The 16,436-nt window shown below is 37.4% G+C and overlaps 2 protein-coding genes across 2 annotated transcripts in view; one reads left to right on the top strand and one right to left on the bottom strand.

Moving 5' to 3' along the window:
• The first annotated feature begins 4,965 nt into the window (after positions 1–4,965).
• bglapl (bone gamma-carboxyglutamate (gla) protein, like) lies at positions 4,966–6,716 on the top strand. The gene is made up of 4 exons (XM_032542013.1): positions 4,966–5,142; positions 5,263–5,595; positions 5,711–5,807; positions 6,090–6,716. Exons 1-4 carry the CDS (start codon positions 5,082–5,084, stop codon positions 6,190–6,192), a joined length of 594 nt encoding a protein of 197 aa, XP_032397904.1. The 5' UTR covers positions 4,966–5,081; the 3' UTR covers positions 6,193–6,716.
• A 2,682-nt stretch (positions 6,717–9,398) lies between these two features.
• slc34a2a (solute carrier family 34 member 2a) overlaps positions 9,399–16,436 on the bottom strand; it is a 10,739-nt gene continuing 3,701 nt past the window's right edge. The window contains exons 4-13 of the mRNA XM_032541988.1: positions 16,029–16,157; positions 15,207–15,350; positions 14,849–14,960; positions 14,223–14,415; positions 12,967–13,062; positions 12,764–12,884; positions 12,100–12,267; positions 11,886–12,002; positions 11,461–11,585; positions 9,399–10,960 (exon numbers count right to left, since the gene is read on the bottom strand). Coding sequence (XP_032397879.1) covers positions 10,403–10,960; positions 11,461–11,585; positions 11,886–12,002; positions 12,100–12,267; positions 12,764–12,884; positions 12,967–13,062; positions 14,223–14,415; positions 14,849–14,960; positions 15,207–15,350; positions 16,029–16,157 — 1,763 coding nt within the window. The 3' untranslated portion in view covers positions 9,399–10,402. The remainder of the gene's footprint in view (positions 10,961–11,460; positions 11,586–11,885; positions 12,003–12,099; positions 12,268–12,763; positions 12,885–12,966; positions 13,063–14,222; positions 14,416–14,848; positions 14,961–15,206; positions 15,351–16,028; positions 16,158–16,436) is intronic.

The following is a 16,436-nucleotide window of genomic DNA, read 5'->3' as shown; positions in this document are numbered from 1 at the left end:
TAATAGTGTAACATTTCAAAAAAAGATGTAAAAAAGTCATATCATGGAATGCCAAAAATAGCCATGGTATAGTCATTTGAAATAAATGATAAAAAGTCACAGTATAATATGTTGAAAAGCAATGGTATAGCATGATGAAAGAAGTCATACAAAATTTCATGAATGACGTTTGTAGAGAGCAGCATTTTGAAGTGGAAGCAGTCTGAAGAGGATTTCAAGATTGCTCCATTGACTTTCAATGTAAAAAGAAAAAAACTTAATATTCAAGTAAATATGGGAGAAAAAGGTTGAACACAAGCGCAAATGTTGTTAAAGAGCTGAACACTAGAGCTGAAAGTATACTAAAGAATTTCAAGGATTCACAGAGGCAGCAAAAACACAGAGCTGAAAACAGGGCATCAAACCCAAAATTAAGTTAAAGGGATTTGACTAAAAGACATATCGGGCCCTTAATGTGGATAAAAAATATTTAGCAATAAAAAAGCTCTATAAAAATACAACAGATGAGCTGTAGACATGAAGAGTAAAAATGTTGGGCTTGTCCCAAAAATATTCTCTCTAGCAACAAGAAGGGAATGTCAAGGCCCAGACTGGGATCAGTGTAATTAGGGGTGTTGTATTGCCAAGCGGATGCATCCGGCGGAATTGGGATAGCCTGGCAGGTTGACGTTTCTCAGAAACAAGATGGAAATATACAGCGTGTGTCGCCTGCCATCTGAGTTTGTTTACGGCTGCAGTCAAGACAGTGCACATAAGGCAGTGCTACATAAAGCACTCCATACTATCAACCGGAAAACTGTACAATAATGCTCCATTATCAAATAGTTAGTCCCATAAAAGCTGTGTTATACTCTTCCCTTTTTCATGTAACTAGATATAACAGTGAACCCGGACTCAGACAGAATATTAACCGTTTATTGGCCCAACAGCATGTCTTTATAGCATACTTCATTGTGGTAAAAAGCATATACAATAGAGTTAAACAAGATGAGCGTTACAGTACAGGTTAAGTAAGAGTAGGCCAACATAGGCCTAAGTTAAAGCTGGCTAAAAATTGCATCAGTGTTGACATTGTTGGTTCTCAATGAATCAATGGGTTTGGGGCTGGGTGACAGACAAGGTAGAAAAGTATAGATTTATGAATTAAAATAAGGCATTAATGAGTTATATAATGAAGACTGTCTAATTGATTAGGCTTCTTCTGATCTCTATCTCTATCTTATCTCTTAAATGGGAATGAAAAACAGCCTGGATGTCTGATTCATCATATTCTCAACAAATTTAAATTAATTCATTTATTTATCTTGAATTAGCTGGAAAATGCATGGTCACAAAGCTGAAAACTTTTTAGAGATACATGGTTCTTACAGGACAGAAATGCAACAAACATTTGATCTTATAGAATATGAGATGCTTTGCTGTACATTAAACTACCCTATAGTTTATAAAGGAGTTCAAATCAACACAACCGTGAACATCTATAGAGGTAAAATTCAACACACATTAATGCATCATTAATAATAATAATAAAAATCCAGAAACATCCTACTAGTAAAACACTGACAGGGAACATTTGCGGAATGAATATATTTACTTTTCATACATTAAGTACATTTGCTGATAATACTTACTTACTTAATTGAGTGAGGTTTTGAATGCAGGATTTTAACTTGTAGTGGAGTTTTTCACACTGTGATATTGAGTGAAGGATCTGAAAGCAAGCCTTCTTACTGACATGTCACATGTGAAGCAACTCTACTTCTTCATCTCCTTCTTGAATTACACAACACAAAAGTTTTTAAAACCTGGATGTCTCTCTGTTTTATTGGGTTATGGCTATTGCAGTTCCAAAGAAACCTCATAAATCACTGAATGCAAAAATATAAAGGACACTGTTAGGTCCAATGTCCCATAACAGCACTGTTCTGTACGTCCAAACATGGGGAACCATGGATACTGCGTTAGATGTCGCCCACCTTATCTGAGTTTTAATTTCTTTTATTCACATATACAAAATCACACATAAACATCTTTTTTAATCATCCAGTTGTTGTATTACAGGATATTTTCCTAAAGTCTTTCCCACCTTGTTGAGGTTTTACATACGCTTACCTACACCAGAAAATGTCCTCTCTAAGTAATAAGTATCCACATGCACGCTGAGGTAATGGTTTAAAAAGAAAAGTCTGAATGCACGCCTGTAACTGGTCATTTAAAGGTTGTTTGTTGCAAGTATATGATGCGTGTGTACTATGCAAGGAGAGCAAAGCTGGCAGGACCAAAAGAATGAAATTTACAAAGATCCTTTGACAATGCATTTAAAACAGTCACAAACAATATGTAATATGTGCTGTATATAGTACACTTTAGAAAATAAACCTGCTTTTAACACTCAACCATCCTTAGCGGTGTGCTATACTCTACATAAATAATATTTGTACAATGTCAAAATTGTTACATTTTGTCTTGTTTAAGGATGACACTAGTTCAGGGAAAACTTAAAGGAACTTTTGGATACAGTTGAAGGGTAATTGGAAACCCTAAACAAATGGCTTGATACTAATACATTGTCATTAAACAAAAAACAAAATTGTAAATTGTAAAACAAAAGTCATTTTCATTTTAGGGATCCATTCAGGGGATTTATATTTAAAAAAGAAAAGAAAAAGAAGGTAAGGACAAATACCTTGAGTGACTGTTAAAGGGGGGCAATTGGAATAGTTATAAATATTATATATATTATATATATATACACACATTATATTTGAAAGATAAAAACAATGTGTGACCAACACTGAGAAATGACAAACATTTATGATCTGTCTTTGTTTTCTAACCCAAGTTTGAAATTGGGTGTGGTCCAAGCAAGGGGACTAGAAGTAGGGGGGTAGGAAGTATACATGGAAGGGGCCCCCCACTTTACACCCTTTGTCCAATTTGGCGTTGCAGCTGGTGTATTCCTTTTGCAAGATGGTCTCTAGTCTTTATCTGCTTCTGATAACAACATTCTAATAAAATGCCAAGCTAAAAACATTTTACGTTAAAGATTTTAAATTTAAAGACATTAAAAAGATCCTCAGATCCTCAGGCAGGTTGTCAACGGCTCGGGGCATAAAAATGACCAGAAAATGAAGCTCAGTGTAAGTTCATTCGGTAAGACTACTAGGCTTCACATTTCTCTCTTTCGAAATCCAATCAGCTGCATTTTCATCAGCATGGCTCCCTTTATCTCTTCATCACCTCCACCCGTGTCTAGACTACATTAAGGGGATATTCCTGTTTATTCACAACCTCTATACCCATTGTAATTTAACATTGCGATGGAGTCTAATCGCCAAAGACTCTAATCTATTATGCACCATGTTCATTAAACGTATTTCACTCTTAAAAGCAGTGTTTTCTGATTGAAATGTTTTCATTCTGCACTTTGAAACAACTATAAGACTTTAGACAGGCTTCAGGCAAAACAAATTTAAAATCAGTACAGAAGCTGACAGGGAACCAAATGTAGTGACTTTGAAACAGGTGTATTGTGTTCTCTCCTTCTGATCCTTGTCAATAAACAGTATTATATTTGACCTGTTAGGACACCACATCACCAAATATAGATAGAAGGAAGATGCTTATTACTGATTTAAGTTAACTGTTTATCATGTGCAACAACAACAGTCAATTAAAGTGAGCATTGCTTATTGTCTATATGATGAAGTGATTTAAAAGCCAAGATGCTACAGAAAAAGGCAGAAATGCACGCTGTGGCAATTGTTTTCTCCAACTGTGTCTCCCCCATGCACTGAAATGAAGCCACAAAAATGGACACTGGACCAGACATTAAAATTACACAGCACGAGGTCCAAGACAAATGCCTGACACCAGGAATAACGCTGTGAAACACAAAGGACACTAAGGTCACCCTGCAGCAGCATGGCATTTCTTACTAGACTATATATATATATATATATATATATATGTATATATATATGTATGTGTGTGCATACATTTCTGTTATCTAGAGAGTATTTAGGACCAAGCTGCAAACTCAAAATCGCATTATGTTTAACATAGACCACGGCGGAAGCCACATTTAAAGTGTATTCAACAAACAGAAAGCTGCATCCAAACCCGCATGCATAACTCTCTGCATCCAACACAAGGAAGCTGCTTATATTTAGCTGTATAGCTGCTGAAATACATCAAGCGAGGCTGTGTATTGGGCCACTGGTTGGCGTTGGTAAGCCATGACTGTGCCTGGATCTGGCAAGGAGCTGGACCAGAAATGGATCTGTAAATAGTGACTGACTGCGGTTCTGGTGGGACTCAGCAACACTCTAATTAGGCTCTGTTACATAATGAGGCTCACTGCTGTTCCGTGTCACTCGATTAGTAGCTTGTGGTCAGCTCAAGCTATAGTTTGGGGTTTGTGGGGGTGGGAGATCACATCTGGGGCAAGGAGTACAGCAACATAACAGCAATGGCAAACTGGATGTTAAAGAGGAAAATGGGTCTCCCTGATTAAAATATATGGAGATTAGTAGCACCAATGGTTTCGGGGTTTGTTGTACCATTTAAAACCCAGTGACAAGTGGTAAAGGGACTTTCAGTGGATTTTTTGTGTGTGTGTGTGTGTGTGTGTGTGTGTGTGTGTGTGTGTGTGTGTGTGTACTGAGGATGGGGAATCCCAGTCTTTTGTTGTGTAATTCTGTTTGTCTTGAATTTTCTTTAATGTCAAGTGAAGGCTACATACAGGACATACAGATAAGTTAACATACAGTAGTCTACATGCACTGTACGTACAGCTGAATGCCAGGGATGTTTGTGGCCATGTAAGTCTGTGTGCAAGTGAATGAGTTTTTGGACTCTATGAGAGCTGCGTGGGTGTTAAGAGGAGCTTTTCAAAGTTGACATTTGACTCTCCAGCCAATCAGAGAATTGTCTCTGGTCTGACAAAGGAGGTGGACCAACAGTATATATTGACCTTGAAATTGGGGAAAGAAACAGAGCAAGCCATCGCAGGAAAGCAAAGAAGAGCAAGCACTCCAGAAAGCAACTAGTCTACAGCCTGAAACTAACTACAAGGCATCATGAAGACTCTGACTCTCCTCTTCATCTGCACTCTTCTGTCAGTGTGCTGGTCCATGGGAGGTAAGGACAAACTCCTCTCATCATTGCTGTGATTCCTGATTTTGACCTCCTTATTGACTTTTATATACCCTTTGAGTATCTACAAGTGTCTATAAAAGTGTTATTTTCTCTGATCCCCAGCTGTTGAACCAGAGGTTGTCGTGGACGTTGCTGCAGACACAGCTGCCGAAGCTGCACCTGCTGACCCAGCTGCTGCCCCTGATTCATCTGCTTCGGACTCTTCTTCCTCCTCTGAATCGGATTCGTCCTCAGCCTCCGACTCCAACTCTTCCTCAGACTCTTCAGCGTCTGATTCTGACTCTAACTCTTCCTCCTCCTCCTCCGAGTCTACTGAATCTTCTTCCTCTGAGTCGTCTTCCTCTGAGTCCTCAGCATCCGACTCTTCTGCCTCTGATTCTTCCTCTTCTTCTTCATCCTCCTCCTCATCGTCATCAGAGTCCGCCAGTGCTGAAGGTACGCAACATTTTTGTTTCCAGAAAAAACACTGGCATGGTTTCAAAATTAGTTAGTTTGCCTGTAAAACAGGAAAATTTAAGAAAGTTTGAATTTGTGATGTTTGTCCCTACAGCAGCTCAAGTGGTCATGAAGAGAGACCTGGCTGCTGTTCTCCTGAGGAGAAGAAGAGCTGTCGCTGCAGGAGACCTCAGCCCTCTGCAGATGGAAAGGTACAGTTATTTACACTATTTGGATAAAACTAACTCAAGAAGCAACAACATACTTTGGACACTATTGTTTGGCTTGATATTTGCTACAAATAATTAGTCAGTTAGTAATTCAAATGTACGTCAACATAAATTCTTTGCTGCAAAGTTTCTACCAAAGGTCAAATAATCATTTTAGTTTTATTCTAGTGTAAAAAAACAACTCAGAACTTAAATACAGAATCAAAGTTAAGTCTAAGATATGTTACAACCCTTCTAACCTCTTTTCTCCCTTCTGCCATCCAGCCTGAGAGAAGTGTGTGAGCTGAACAATGCCTGTGATGAGATGGCTGAAACGGAAGGCATTGTTAAAGCATACATCGCCTACTACGGACCCGTCCCCTTCTAGGGTGAAAACTCCTCTTTCCTTCACATGAGAGCTGGTTTCTTTGTCATTTAGCAACAATTCCCCTGAATTCAGACAAGGTGCAGACAAAAAAAAAAAATGTTAGGCACATGTTATGATGCTAGATGGAGATTTCTTTTAGGCACAAAATCATTGCACAAGTGACCAGCTTTAATGGTCCTGTCTGTATGAAATGATTTCAGAGAGACACATGGAAACACAAGCATGTGGAGTATGTAGTAGCCCACACACGATTAAATTATTCTTCACATCTGTAGTACAATGCAACGAATGGTGCTACAAGTGCATGTATTGTATGTTAATATATTGATGTTTTTATGTTGTGCTTTAGTCTTAGTTTAACTAGATAACTAGATAGTAGTAGTTCTAGTAACTAGTGGATATAGTAGTGAGATACTGTAGTGGTAGTGTACAGTGTGTGTAACATGCACATCCGTTATCTGTAAGGACTGTAATCACAAATCGCCTCTAGGTTTTAAAATAATAAATTATTTTGTTTTGTCGAATTGTTTTGTCCTCAATAACAAAAATCTTTTGATGGTAGCTGTTATAAGGAATTACAATATTCCTTTAATGTATACTTGCAATAACTGAAAGCTGAAAGATACTTTAAAGAGAACTGCAGAAATGGTGATAGTTTCCTTCAGGTTCTGGCACGACAAGCACTACCAACTCCGTCTGCTGTAGTATAAGCTGCAACCACAACTGTGTATTTATTGCAGTATTTCATACCAGCAGTGCCAGACAGAAGTTCAACATTTGCCAAGTTATAATATGTGTTTATCAATTGGAATTTTTGGCATCACTAAATTACAATAGGTTGCACCACACAACTAGTTCTCACAAAATGAGTTGCTACTAAATATTTAAAGCAAGTACCTTGAGGCTAACTGACAGACTAACGTTATGCTTATAGATTATCCAGTCATTCTGTCTTGTTTATTATAAATGCATTCTGAGAATATTAAAAATGTAGCTAAATATCACAACATACCTCAAACTACAAAACATAAACTCATAATGTTTGAATAACATCAGCTAGATTAGCATAATCACATACTTCCCACTCATCTTAAACTATTATCTCTGAAATATACATATTTCTCCATGAATGCATGTACAAAAAAAACAAAGTAGCCCCTAAAACTTTGATTTTTGGAAGTGCAGCTCATGCTGCTACAGTGACTTCTGTTTACATAGCTGATTGTTTTTGATTGTAGGCGCCACAGATGTTTTCAAGCAATAGAATTACACATTTCCTAACTATTTACTAGCGAATAAATTCCTAAGTTTTTGATGGAGCAACCTGGTTAATTAAAAAAGACGTTTTCTGATGTTCCTCTTTACTTGTTTTTGAATTACCAATGCCACAATGGAAAAATACTCAAGTAAATGTCCTACATTCATTATTCTAGTACATATGTCTTACCAAGAACATGTAGCCTATGGTTAAAGTATCAAAGTAAAAGTACTCTCATGGGAATGATAGAGTAGCCTCAGTGCCAAAGTAACATTTTATTGTTGTAGCTAGGTGGAGCTGATTTTACTTTATACGCGTAACTGGGTCATATTTTCCTTTATACTGGGAGGACCTCCAAACTCCAGATCCCTTTGTGTCCCTTGCAGTCTCCTTTTTTCTGTACAATTCGCATATGGGAGAAGTGGGTGTAATTCATTTTGGCTCATTTATTATCCAAACTCATCCCTTTGTTTCTTGTATTATTTTGTTTATACTTTTTTTCCTGTACTGTTATAATGTCTGTGCCAACCTTTCAACACATTGATTTCAACAGACTATCATGATTTTGTTGTTTTAAGTGTTTTTTAAGAGTTGGTGTGATTTGCTTGAATTTGCGGCAGACTAAGCTAGCTTCGGTTTCATATATTATTATTGTACATGTTATTAGTGTAATAAACTGTCTTCTGTATGTGCCTGTGGTAGCTAATAAGGAGGTCCTGTTTTTTTGAATGTGTCATCAGAATAAACAGATCAACAAAGAGAACCCGGTGTCATGGTGTCTTAGAAACACAACACAACGCAAAAGTCCACCAGTTACACATATGATTTCATGGTTCCGACCTAAGGGTTAGGCCCCCTTTAAAAGGGTCACAAGATAAATCTGAGGGGCAGAAAGATGAGAGGGCAGAAGAAAAAGATTTTTCTTTTTATGAAATATTGGATACTTTTTACCTCTTTTTGTCCATAAAGAAGTTTAGAGGGGAAAGGTCTCTTTGGTGGAACTACTTGCAATTTAAAAAACATTGGGGCCCCAAGAAGCCCCTGCTTTTTTGGAGGTCACAAACTAGAGGTTGGGGACAACCGGTTTAGTATAATAATGCATAGAGTTTTATTTCAATACAACATAGGTTGTTTATTCCTACTCTCTAATGAGCATTTCACAAATTAGCGCCCCTAGTGGTGGTAGGATATAAATGTAGATTTCATGGATGAATGGTAAATATAAGAGGTAAATATGTGTTGTAATTGCTGCTTGAACAAACAATTATGGTGGCCATTTTCAGAGAGGATATTCTCACAAAAGTAAATGTACATATTTACTTTAAGTAAGTGTCAGTTGACCATGTGGAAAGTGTCCTGTGGTTGTTTGTGCACTTTGGCACAGTTGTGTGCCCTCGTTATTGACATATTGATAAGCCAGCTCATGCTGTTTGCACAAGGTTTACTGACATGTGACATAGCGGTCGGCACAACAGTTTCCTGGACACTGGCAGTGTTTCACCCAGACACTTAAAAAAGAAAATGCAACGGAATACTCATAAACGACTAATAGCAAACTACCTGACTTTCTGGAAGACAGCCGTTACAAAAAAATAGTAAATTATTGATAACACTGATAATGATGATGTTGATAAAGTTTATGATACTTTGAGATACAGAGCGTGTTTGTTAATCTAAACTGTGCTGTACTGTACTCAACCACTCTTTACCATAATTTTTCATTCCCATGATGCCTCACTCAGAGAAGTCTTCAGATAACACTGATAGTAGAGCAATTCATCTCTTATCACACCCATTATAGACGGTCAGATGTAAGTAAATTAATCTGGGAACATTAAAAACGATGAGTCAAGTGGTTTCTGCCAGATCAGTAGAAAAAAACCTTTCAATTAGGTATAATTTTTTCATCTTTTATTTTTAAATAGTTATTATGAAGACACTGTATACAACTGAACAAGCATTAAAAGTTCAAAACATTTAGTTAGATGCACATAAAATTTTTAAATTACATATTCCTTGAATACAATTATCCATCAATTACAAAATCATTTTTACACCTTAAAACGATGTGATAAGGATCTCAACGTGTCTTTTATACACAGTAAAAACAAGATTTTTTTCTTTTGTAAATAAAAAAAGATTTAACCTAATTTATCTGAACAAGTCTGTGCTTTTGTGTCGATATGATCCTGACTGACAAAGGCCATAGACTCCTCAGGAGCGTTCACATTTAAACAATTGCCTATAAACTTTGCATTGCTGTGCTCTTTCAATAACTGTTTGCTTTGAACACCAGTTATTAACTTTGGTCAACAACATACACCTCATTTGTATTTCATTAATTTGGTAATCTCATTATTAGATAAAAAACCCAATAACTATATTTGAAAATTGGTAAATTGTGATTTAATCTGAAGAGCTAAAGTTGGAAACTCAAATACTATATTAGTTTGGTGATAGTCTATATTTTAATATTGTCCACAAATCCCCTTATTATGTACTACATAACACCCTCCTGCTCGGGAAATACTCACTAGAATTGTTTAAGTTATGATTTTTTGCCTTTTAAAAATTAATATAGATATTTATTTTTAACATAGCTTGAAGCTGAATGCCACAGACAGGGTATGGAAAGTCATAAAGTATTGAGAGATGATGAACTAATGAATTGTGGGACTTGTTAAATATAACAAACAAAACAAAAAGAATATTGCAAGTCTTATCCTTTAAAGGCCACTTCAGTTAACACCATGGAGATGAAAGACCAACACTTTTCTGCATGTGCCATTTTGTTGATACGCAGAGTTTTAATTCTCTATATAACCATTTCCCATCTTACACTAAAGTAATAGCATAAATATTACGAACATTTAAGAGTTTTGCCTAAATGTGTTTTGTCCTTGTGCATGACCAATGCATGTCTTTGCATCATACATATATGTATACAAATTCTCAAAGCTGGGTCATCTTCAGAATATTTAGCTCTAAATTCATCTCATTTTTCACCTCCTTCTCTGCACTCATTGCAGGGTTATCATAAACCTCTGTGTTGGTATTTCCCACTGATTCTTTATCTCTGGTTTCTCCATCATCAGCAGAAATTTGGCAGCATTTGCAGCAGCAACAGCATTTGGCAGTAATCACACCAACCACTTTGTCCCATGGAGCCAGGGAGTGGGCCCACAGAGGGAGGAAGTCCCAGGATCGCAGTACTGCAGGCAGACACCCGGGTTTTCGTTTCTGCAGTATGTTGATCACTATGATGATGATCAATATGACAACGAGAGGTGCACCCACGCCTACCAGTACCTGCCAGCCAGCCAATGATAGGCTGAAAATGGCGAGCGGTAAAATGAAGAAGAAAAAGATGATGTAGATGGCAGCAAACCAGCGGTAGGAGGCGGTGATGTTCCCCAGGCTTTTTGCCAGCCGTATAGGGATGCGGGTGAAGGGGATTGGATACCACAGAATAATGCCAGAGATGTTGAACAGGAAGTGCACAAGGGCAATCTGGAAACAACATCAACAAATTTGTTGATATGCTTCAGTCATTACTTTTTTGTTTTTATAAACTATCAAAAATATATTTTACAAAAAATGTTATTTAATAAAACATTTTGGTAACACTTATTTTACAAGTCTGTAATTTCTCAATAATTTCATTTAAAGTTTCATGCAAATAACTATGTAACATGTAGTCCTATGCTGTGCTATATTTGGTATTAGATAATTATAGGTAAAATAGAAACAGTATTTAATTGCTATGCATCCAAATATTTAGTCATGTAATTCATTTTCAGTGTACAGCAGACCAGCTGAACATGTACAAAAAGGTACAATATACCTTCTAAGGGCAAATATGTTTAGAATATTTATAAAAATTATAAATTATGAAAAGACCAGGCTACCTCCCCCTGATAGCTTTCATTTACCGACAATGAAATTCAAATGAAACCTTAAAGACTCAATGTGGTCATTCTATATGTGTTCAAGTTTTTTGAATTACTGACCTGTAGAGCATCAGCAAGTGTGTCTCCAGGACTCGCCATAGCTGCCAGGATGGCTGTGGTGGTTGTGCCAATATTTGAACCCAGAGACAATGGGTATGCTCTTTCTATGCTGATGACACCAATACCTATTCAAACAAATAAGATGTTTACCATCACTACCACCACTTCCTTCCTATTTTATCAGTAAAATAGTTGCATTTATCAGCTTTAAAAAAAAGAACGTAAAGTGTTTGTGCTCCCTAGATCCCTCTTCACTGTATTCAACCTATCATTGTTAAAGAGACAGTGTTTTTACATTGTTTTACTACCTAACAGAGAGAGAAGAAAAAGATAAAGAAACTTTAAGAAATGCACGTTTTCGGCACAAAATGGTTTTAAATGAATGAAATGGAATGATAGAAGGATGGATGAAAGATTGACCTCACCAACAAGTGGAGTAATAGCAGAAGTGAAAACCGAACTGCTTTGCACAATGAAGGTCATTCCAGCTCCAACTAAAATGGCAATGTAACCTGTGACCCAACAAAATGGAAAAGGGAAATCTGCACACACAAACAAGACATACAACATTAGTGTACTAACCAACGCAAACACATTCAACTCATTGCATATGAGTCTACATTGTGTAGTGCTTCTAACCGGTGTTAAGGATCTTCTTGATGACTGCAGCCACTTGTCCCTTCAGCATGGAGTTGAGCAGCTTGACAATCAGGATCAGGCAGGAGCAGAGCACCAGCAGAGAAAGAGCCAGCAAGATCAGACCCACTGCAAGGTCAGGCAGATTCACACTAACAAAGAGATGCTTACCTGTTGAACACACACACACACACACACACACACACACACACACACACACACACACACACACACACACACACACACACACACACACACACATTACAGTTCTGCAGAAATGACCCAATATGGATACATATTGTTTCTACAGTTTCTGGCCACATGGGTGCAGAAGAACTCCACAACAACTTTAAAAAAACACACATTCAAATATTGTATCACTTAATAAAGTTGTTATGGTTGATGTTTTTCTGAACTCACTTTTCTGTTTTGCTTCTGCTGTTGGAAATGGGGTCAATACATATGCAAAATATGTACATATGTAAAACCTGAATCATTTAACTAAAACAAACAAAAATGTTCAAGGGGATGTTACCATAACCGCTTAGGTAAAACACTTTTGCCATGTCATGTGAAATGATGCGATGCATGTTATGGTGAGAATATCATACATTTACAAATTACCGTTCTTGCATTGACAAAAAGTATACATATTGTGAAAACTTACATTTCTGGACATTGTACGTTTCAGAAATGTTCTTCAGTGTGAAGGTGTAGTTGCCATCGACCCAGCAGAGTAATGGAGACGTGCAGTTCTCTGGACCAGGAACTGTGACGTTCATTAAGGTCTGAAACAGTGGCAATTTGACATTAAAGATTTTCTGGATGTTTTCAAATATTTGGTACGTAGCTGACATGTTTTGTTCTTACTGTGTTGGTGAAGGTTTGGCACCATGTCTTGATGAGACTCTTATTCCTGGCTTCTGGGTCTCCTGTGGCAATCCCACTAATGACAGACTTATCCAACTAAGTTGGAGGGAAAGAGAACCACAAAAAAGCTTCTTATCTCTCTGATACAAATGGTGATTTCTTTGGTAAGAGTAAAAACACAATTCCAAACACAGAAAAAAATGTTTAATACTGCTTCATGGTTCACATTTTTACCAATGTATTGTTTTATCCAAAGTTACTGTGGAAGTTTAGCAGTGACCCATATAGATAACACTAACAATTGCACAGTAGCTGCTGTATCAGCTCAACTACTGTTACAGTATGTTCACCATCTGTCTTGAGCTAAGGGACAAACTAAAGAGCCTAACAGTTTACAACCAGTTAACCACACAGTTAGTGCTGCTAAAAGAGACGCCTACTGTATCTACCCAGAGGTGGTCATTTCATACACATTCTGGTGATGGACCGATTGACACATCATTTTTAGTGACAGGTTCAACAGACTTAACCCAAGACTGGCATAGCCAAAAGAGTTGTACTTGCTGGAAATTAGTTACTTAAACCCCAGTTCTAACTTTGTCTTTGATTCAATGCAAGTTTTTCTTCCACCAATGAATGGATAAAAGGGGTATCACAGCACTTTCTTCACAGATGGGTCAAATGTGCAGTTAACACAGTGTTGCATTATCAGTTCTTCTACATTATGTTGATTTAGATTGTTTTTCTGATCTTTTGCAAAACTATATATGCATAATATTATTTGCATCTTTCATCTTTAACATGCAAATGAAAGGTTAGATGTTTTATCTGGGCATTAGATGAGGCCTATCCAGTTTTTGCCAACTGAGGCTCCTTACATCAAAATTACCACTTTTGAAATTCACTCTAGATTGTAGTGTGTCAGCTAAATTTCTAAAATATTATAGTGTGAAAGTCTCATCAAATTATGTAAGATGTGCCCCATAGTGTTTTCTCATGAGCAAACAAAAGTAATTTCTTTCCTCATTAAACAACGTCAAAGCTTTTTAATCATATTTTAAATTTCCTATCTAATTGCTAGCAGTTCTTTCTCCCTGCTTTTGATGACGCATTGCTGTGTTTCTTGACACATTACCACCATCAACTGTCACAGAGTAATGTGATATGTATAATCAGTATAGAATTAAAATAGAACATTGTTCCGTAGAGCTGTTAGAGCTCAAAAACTCCACACGATAGCTAAAATTTAATTTTACCTGTATAATTGACTCAGTAAGAACATCAGTGATCACATTTAGCAGGTCCGGGGCCTCTCCACTCTCAATTTGAAAGGAATCAATGATGAGCTTGGTGACTTTGTACAAATAACCAGTGGCGACCTCCAGAGGCAGCAGCACCAGCACAGAGAGCCAGTTGAAGAAGTCGTGCACAGTGGCCCCTGCAAAAGCCCTGGGTACATTGTGAGAGGAGGTAGATAATGCAATGTAAAATGACCTTTGATCTTGTTAATGGGAGCTACATATTGTTACAGTCCTGGAACAAGTAATCTAGTCAATAAGCAGGTTGACTACTTATACAGTAATAGCAATTTACACATTTGGTGATTTTGTTATTTTCCAGAGAAACGTGAGGGTCATAAATTATGAATGACTGTTAAATATGGAATATTTGTCATTTTTAGATAAAGGAAAGGATTTTTATTTTGTATATAAGATTGAAAATGTAATGGGTTGTAAATGTGTGTTTTCTTAGTTCATCAAAAGCTGGCGTTTTGGATATGTTGTACTGTACATGTTTTCCACAGACTGTTAAAAAAAAGGTTTGTATTACTTAAAGAGAAAGGAAGTCAAAGGAAGCAATCCATCTAATACAAAATGATTACCTGCGAAAGGTGCTGCGGTCACCAGCCTGCGTCATGGCGACTAGTGTGTTGGTGACAGAGGTGCCAATGTTGGTGCCCATAATAATAGGAACAGCCAGCTGGACCGTCAGCACTACAATAGCAAAACAGGTCATCTTCATCATCAGTCGTCCTCCACACCTCCAACATTACTATTGTTCATGCATTTTGTGCACGGAGCTTTATCTGTGTGTGTGTGTGTGTGTGTGTGTGTGTGTGTGTGTGTGTGTGTGTGTGTGTGTGTGTGTGTGTGTGTGTCTGTGTGTGAGAGTGTGTGAGTGTGTGTGTGTCTGTGTGTGAGAGTGTGTGAGTGTGTGTGAGTGTGTATGCCTGTACTCACATCCAGAGGACACCATGCTAACAACTATGGAGGAGGAGGTGGATGAGCTCTGGACCAGCAGAGTGACAAGAACACCAATGACCAGACCAGCCAGAGGGTTGGACAGAATTGTGTTGTCCTGTAAGATGTCACCTGCTGCTTTACCTGGGTAAGGTAAGCAGAATATGCATATTCAAAAACATGTTTTTCCCCCTTCAATCAAGCATGCTGTGGAGAGTGACAGAATATAAATCATGGTACCATTGTGCTTTTTTATGTGTAATGTAAGACAAAGTGGGTGCATATTAATACTGTTGTAGACATTTATGCCAGTCTCCCTGTCAATGCCTCTTGTTTGTTTGTGTGTTTTGTCTGTGTCAGACATCATTCTTGCTGTTGTGTTTTTATTGTGTCTCCCTCCTTCCGTGTCTCTTTTCTATGTTTTGGTGTGAACCATTTGATTGCAAGGAAGGTTTGTTGAAAAGGTGCACTGTGCCTTCTTCAGTTTGTGTAGTGCACTTTTCTGTATATTGTCATCTAGACCATTGTTTTGCACTTTACTTGTTTTAATATATTTTTTTTTTAATGATCGCAAAAAAATATTGTTATAGACATTAACATTAGATAAAAGCACATTCATGAATGATACAATCAATGATGGCTCACTGTCAAACCGACATGACTTGGAATAGAACAAAGCCATCGTTAATGTTATTTAAAAACTACTTTTCCTCTTATGACAAGACAAATGTCTGGTGTAAAAAAGGCCAATATAGCATGCTTGTGAGTTTGTGGGTCATCATTGCACCTGAATGTGGCTCAGTCAAGTGTTATTGTGTATACCTCCAACAAGCTGGAAAGCGGAGCTGAGGATGTCGAGAGAACAGATGAACATGTAGAGAAAACCCAGCAGCAGGATGAACTTCCCCACCGACACCAACACTCTCAACACTTTCCCTCTGGTATCCAGAGCTGAAATAGAGACAAGACATGAATGGGATCAAACACACAATAAAAAAGGGGAAATATTGTTTTCTTTAAAGATTTATCCAATGTTTAGGGGTCTTTTTCACAGCAGACATTTTCATTTGTCAAAGCAGGAAAAACATAGGTGTGATTAATACCATTAAAGGTCCCATGACATGGTGCTTTTTGGATGCTGTTATATAAGCCTTAGTGGTCCCCTAACACTGTGTCGGTGTCTCTTTCCAGAAATTCAGCGATGGTGCAGAATTACAGCCACTAGAGCCA

This window comes from Etheostoma spectabile, chromosome 2 (genome assembly GCF_008692095.1).
Source record: "Etheostoma spectabile isolate EspeVRDwgs_2016 chromosome 2, UIUC_Espe_1.0, whole genome shotgun sequence".
Lineage (NCBI taxonomy): Eukaryota > Metazoa > Chordata > Actinopteri > Perciformes > Percidae > Etheostoma > Etheostoma spectabile.
Note: the sequence above shows the minus strand (reverse complement) of the source record. Positions and strands in the feature narration are given on the sequence as shown.

Excerpts from the sequence above, each read along its gene's own strand:
- bglapl (XM_032542013.1), top strand. The coding sequence starts at position 5,082 with ATGAAGACTCTGACTCTCCTCTTCATCTGCACTCTTCTGTCAGTGTGC. Across the intron at positions 5,143-5,262 it reads AGTGTGCTGGTCCATGGGAG|CTGTTGAACCAGAGGTTGTC; the intron begins GTAAGGACAAAC and ends TCTGATCCCCAG. Across the intron at positions 5,596-5,710 it reads AGAGTCCGCCAGTGCTGAAG|CAGCTCAAGTGGTCATGAAG; the intron begins GTACGCAACATT and ends TTGTCCCTACAG.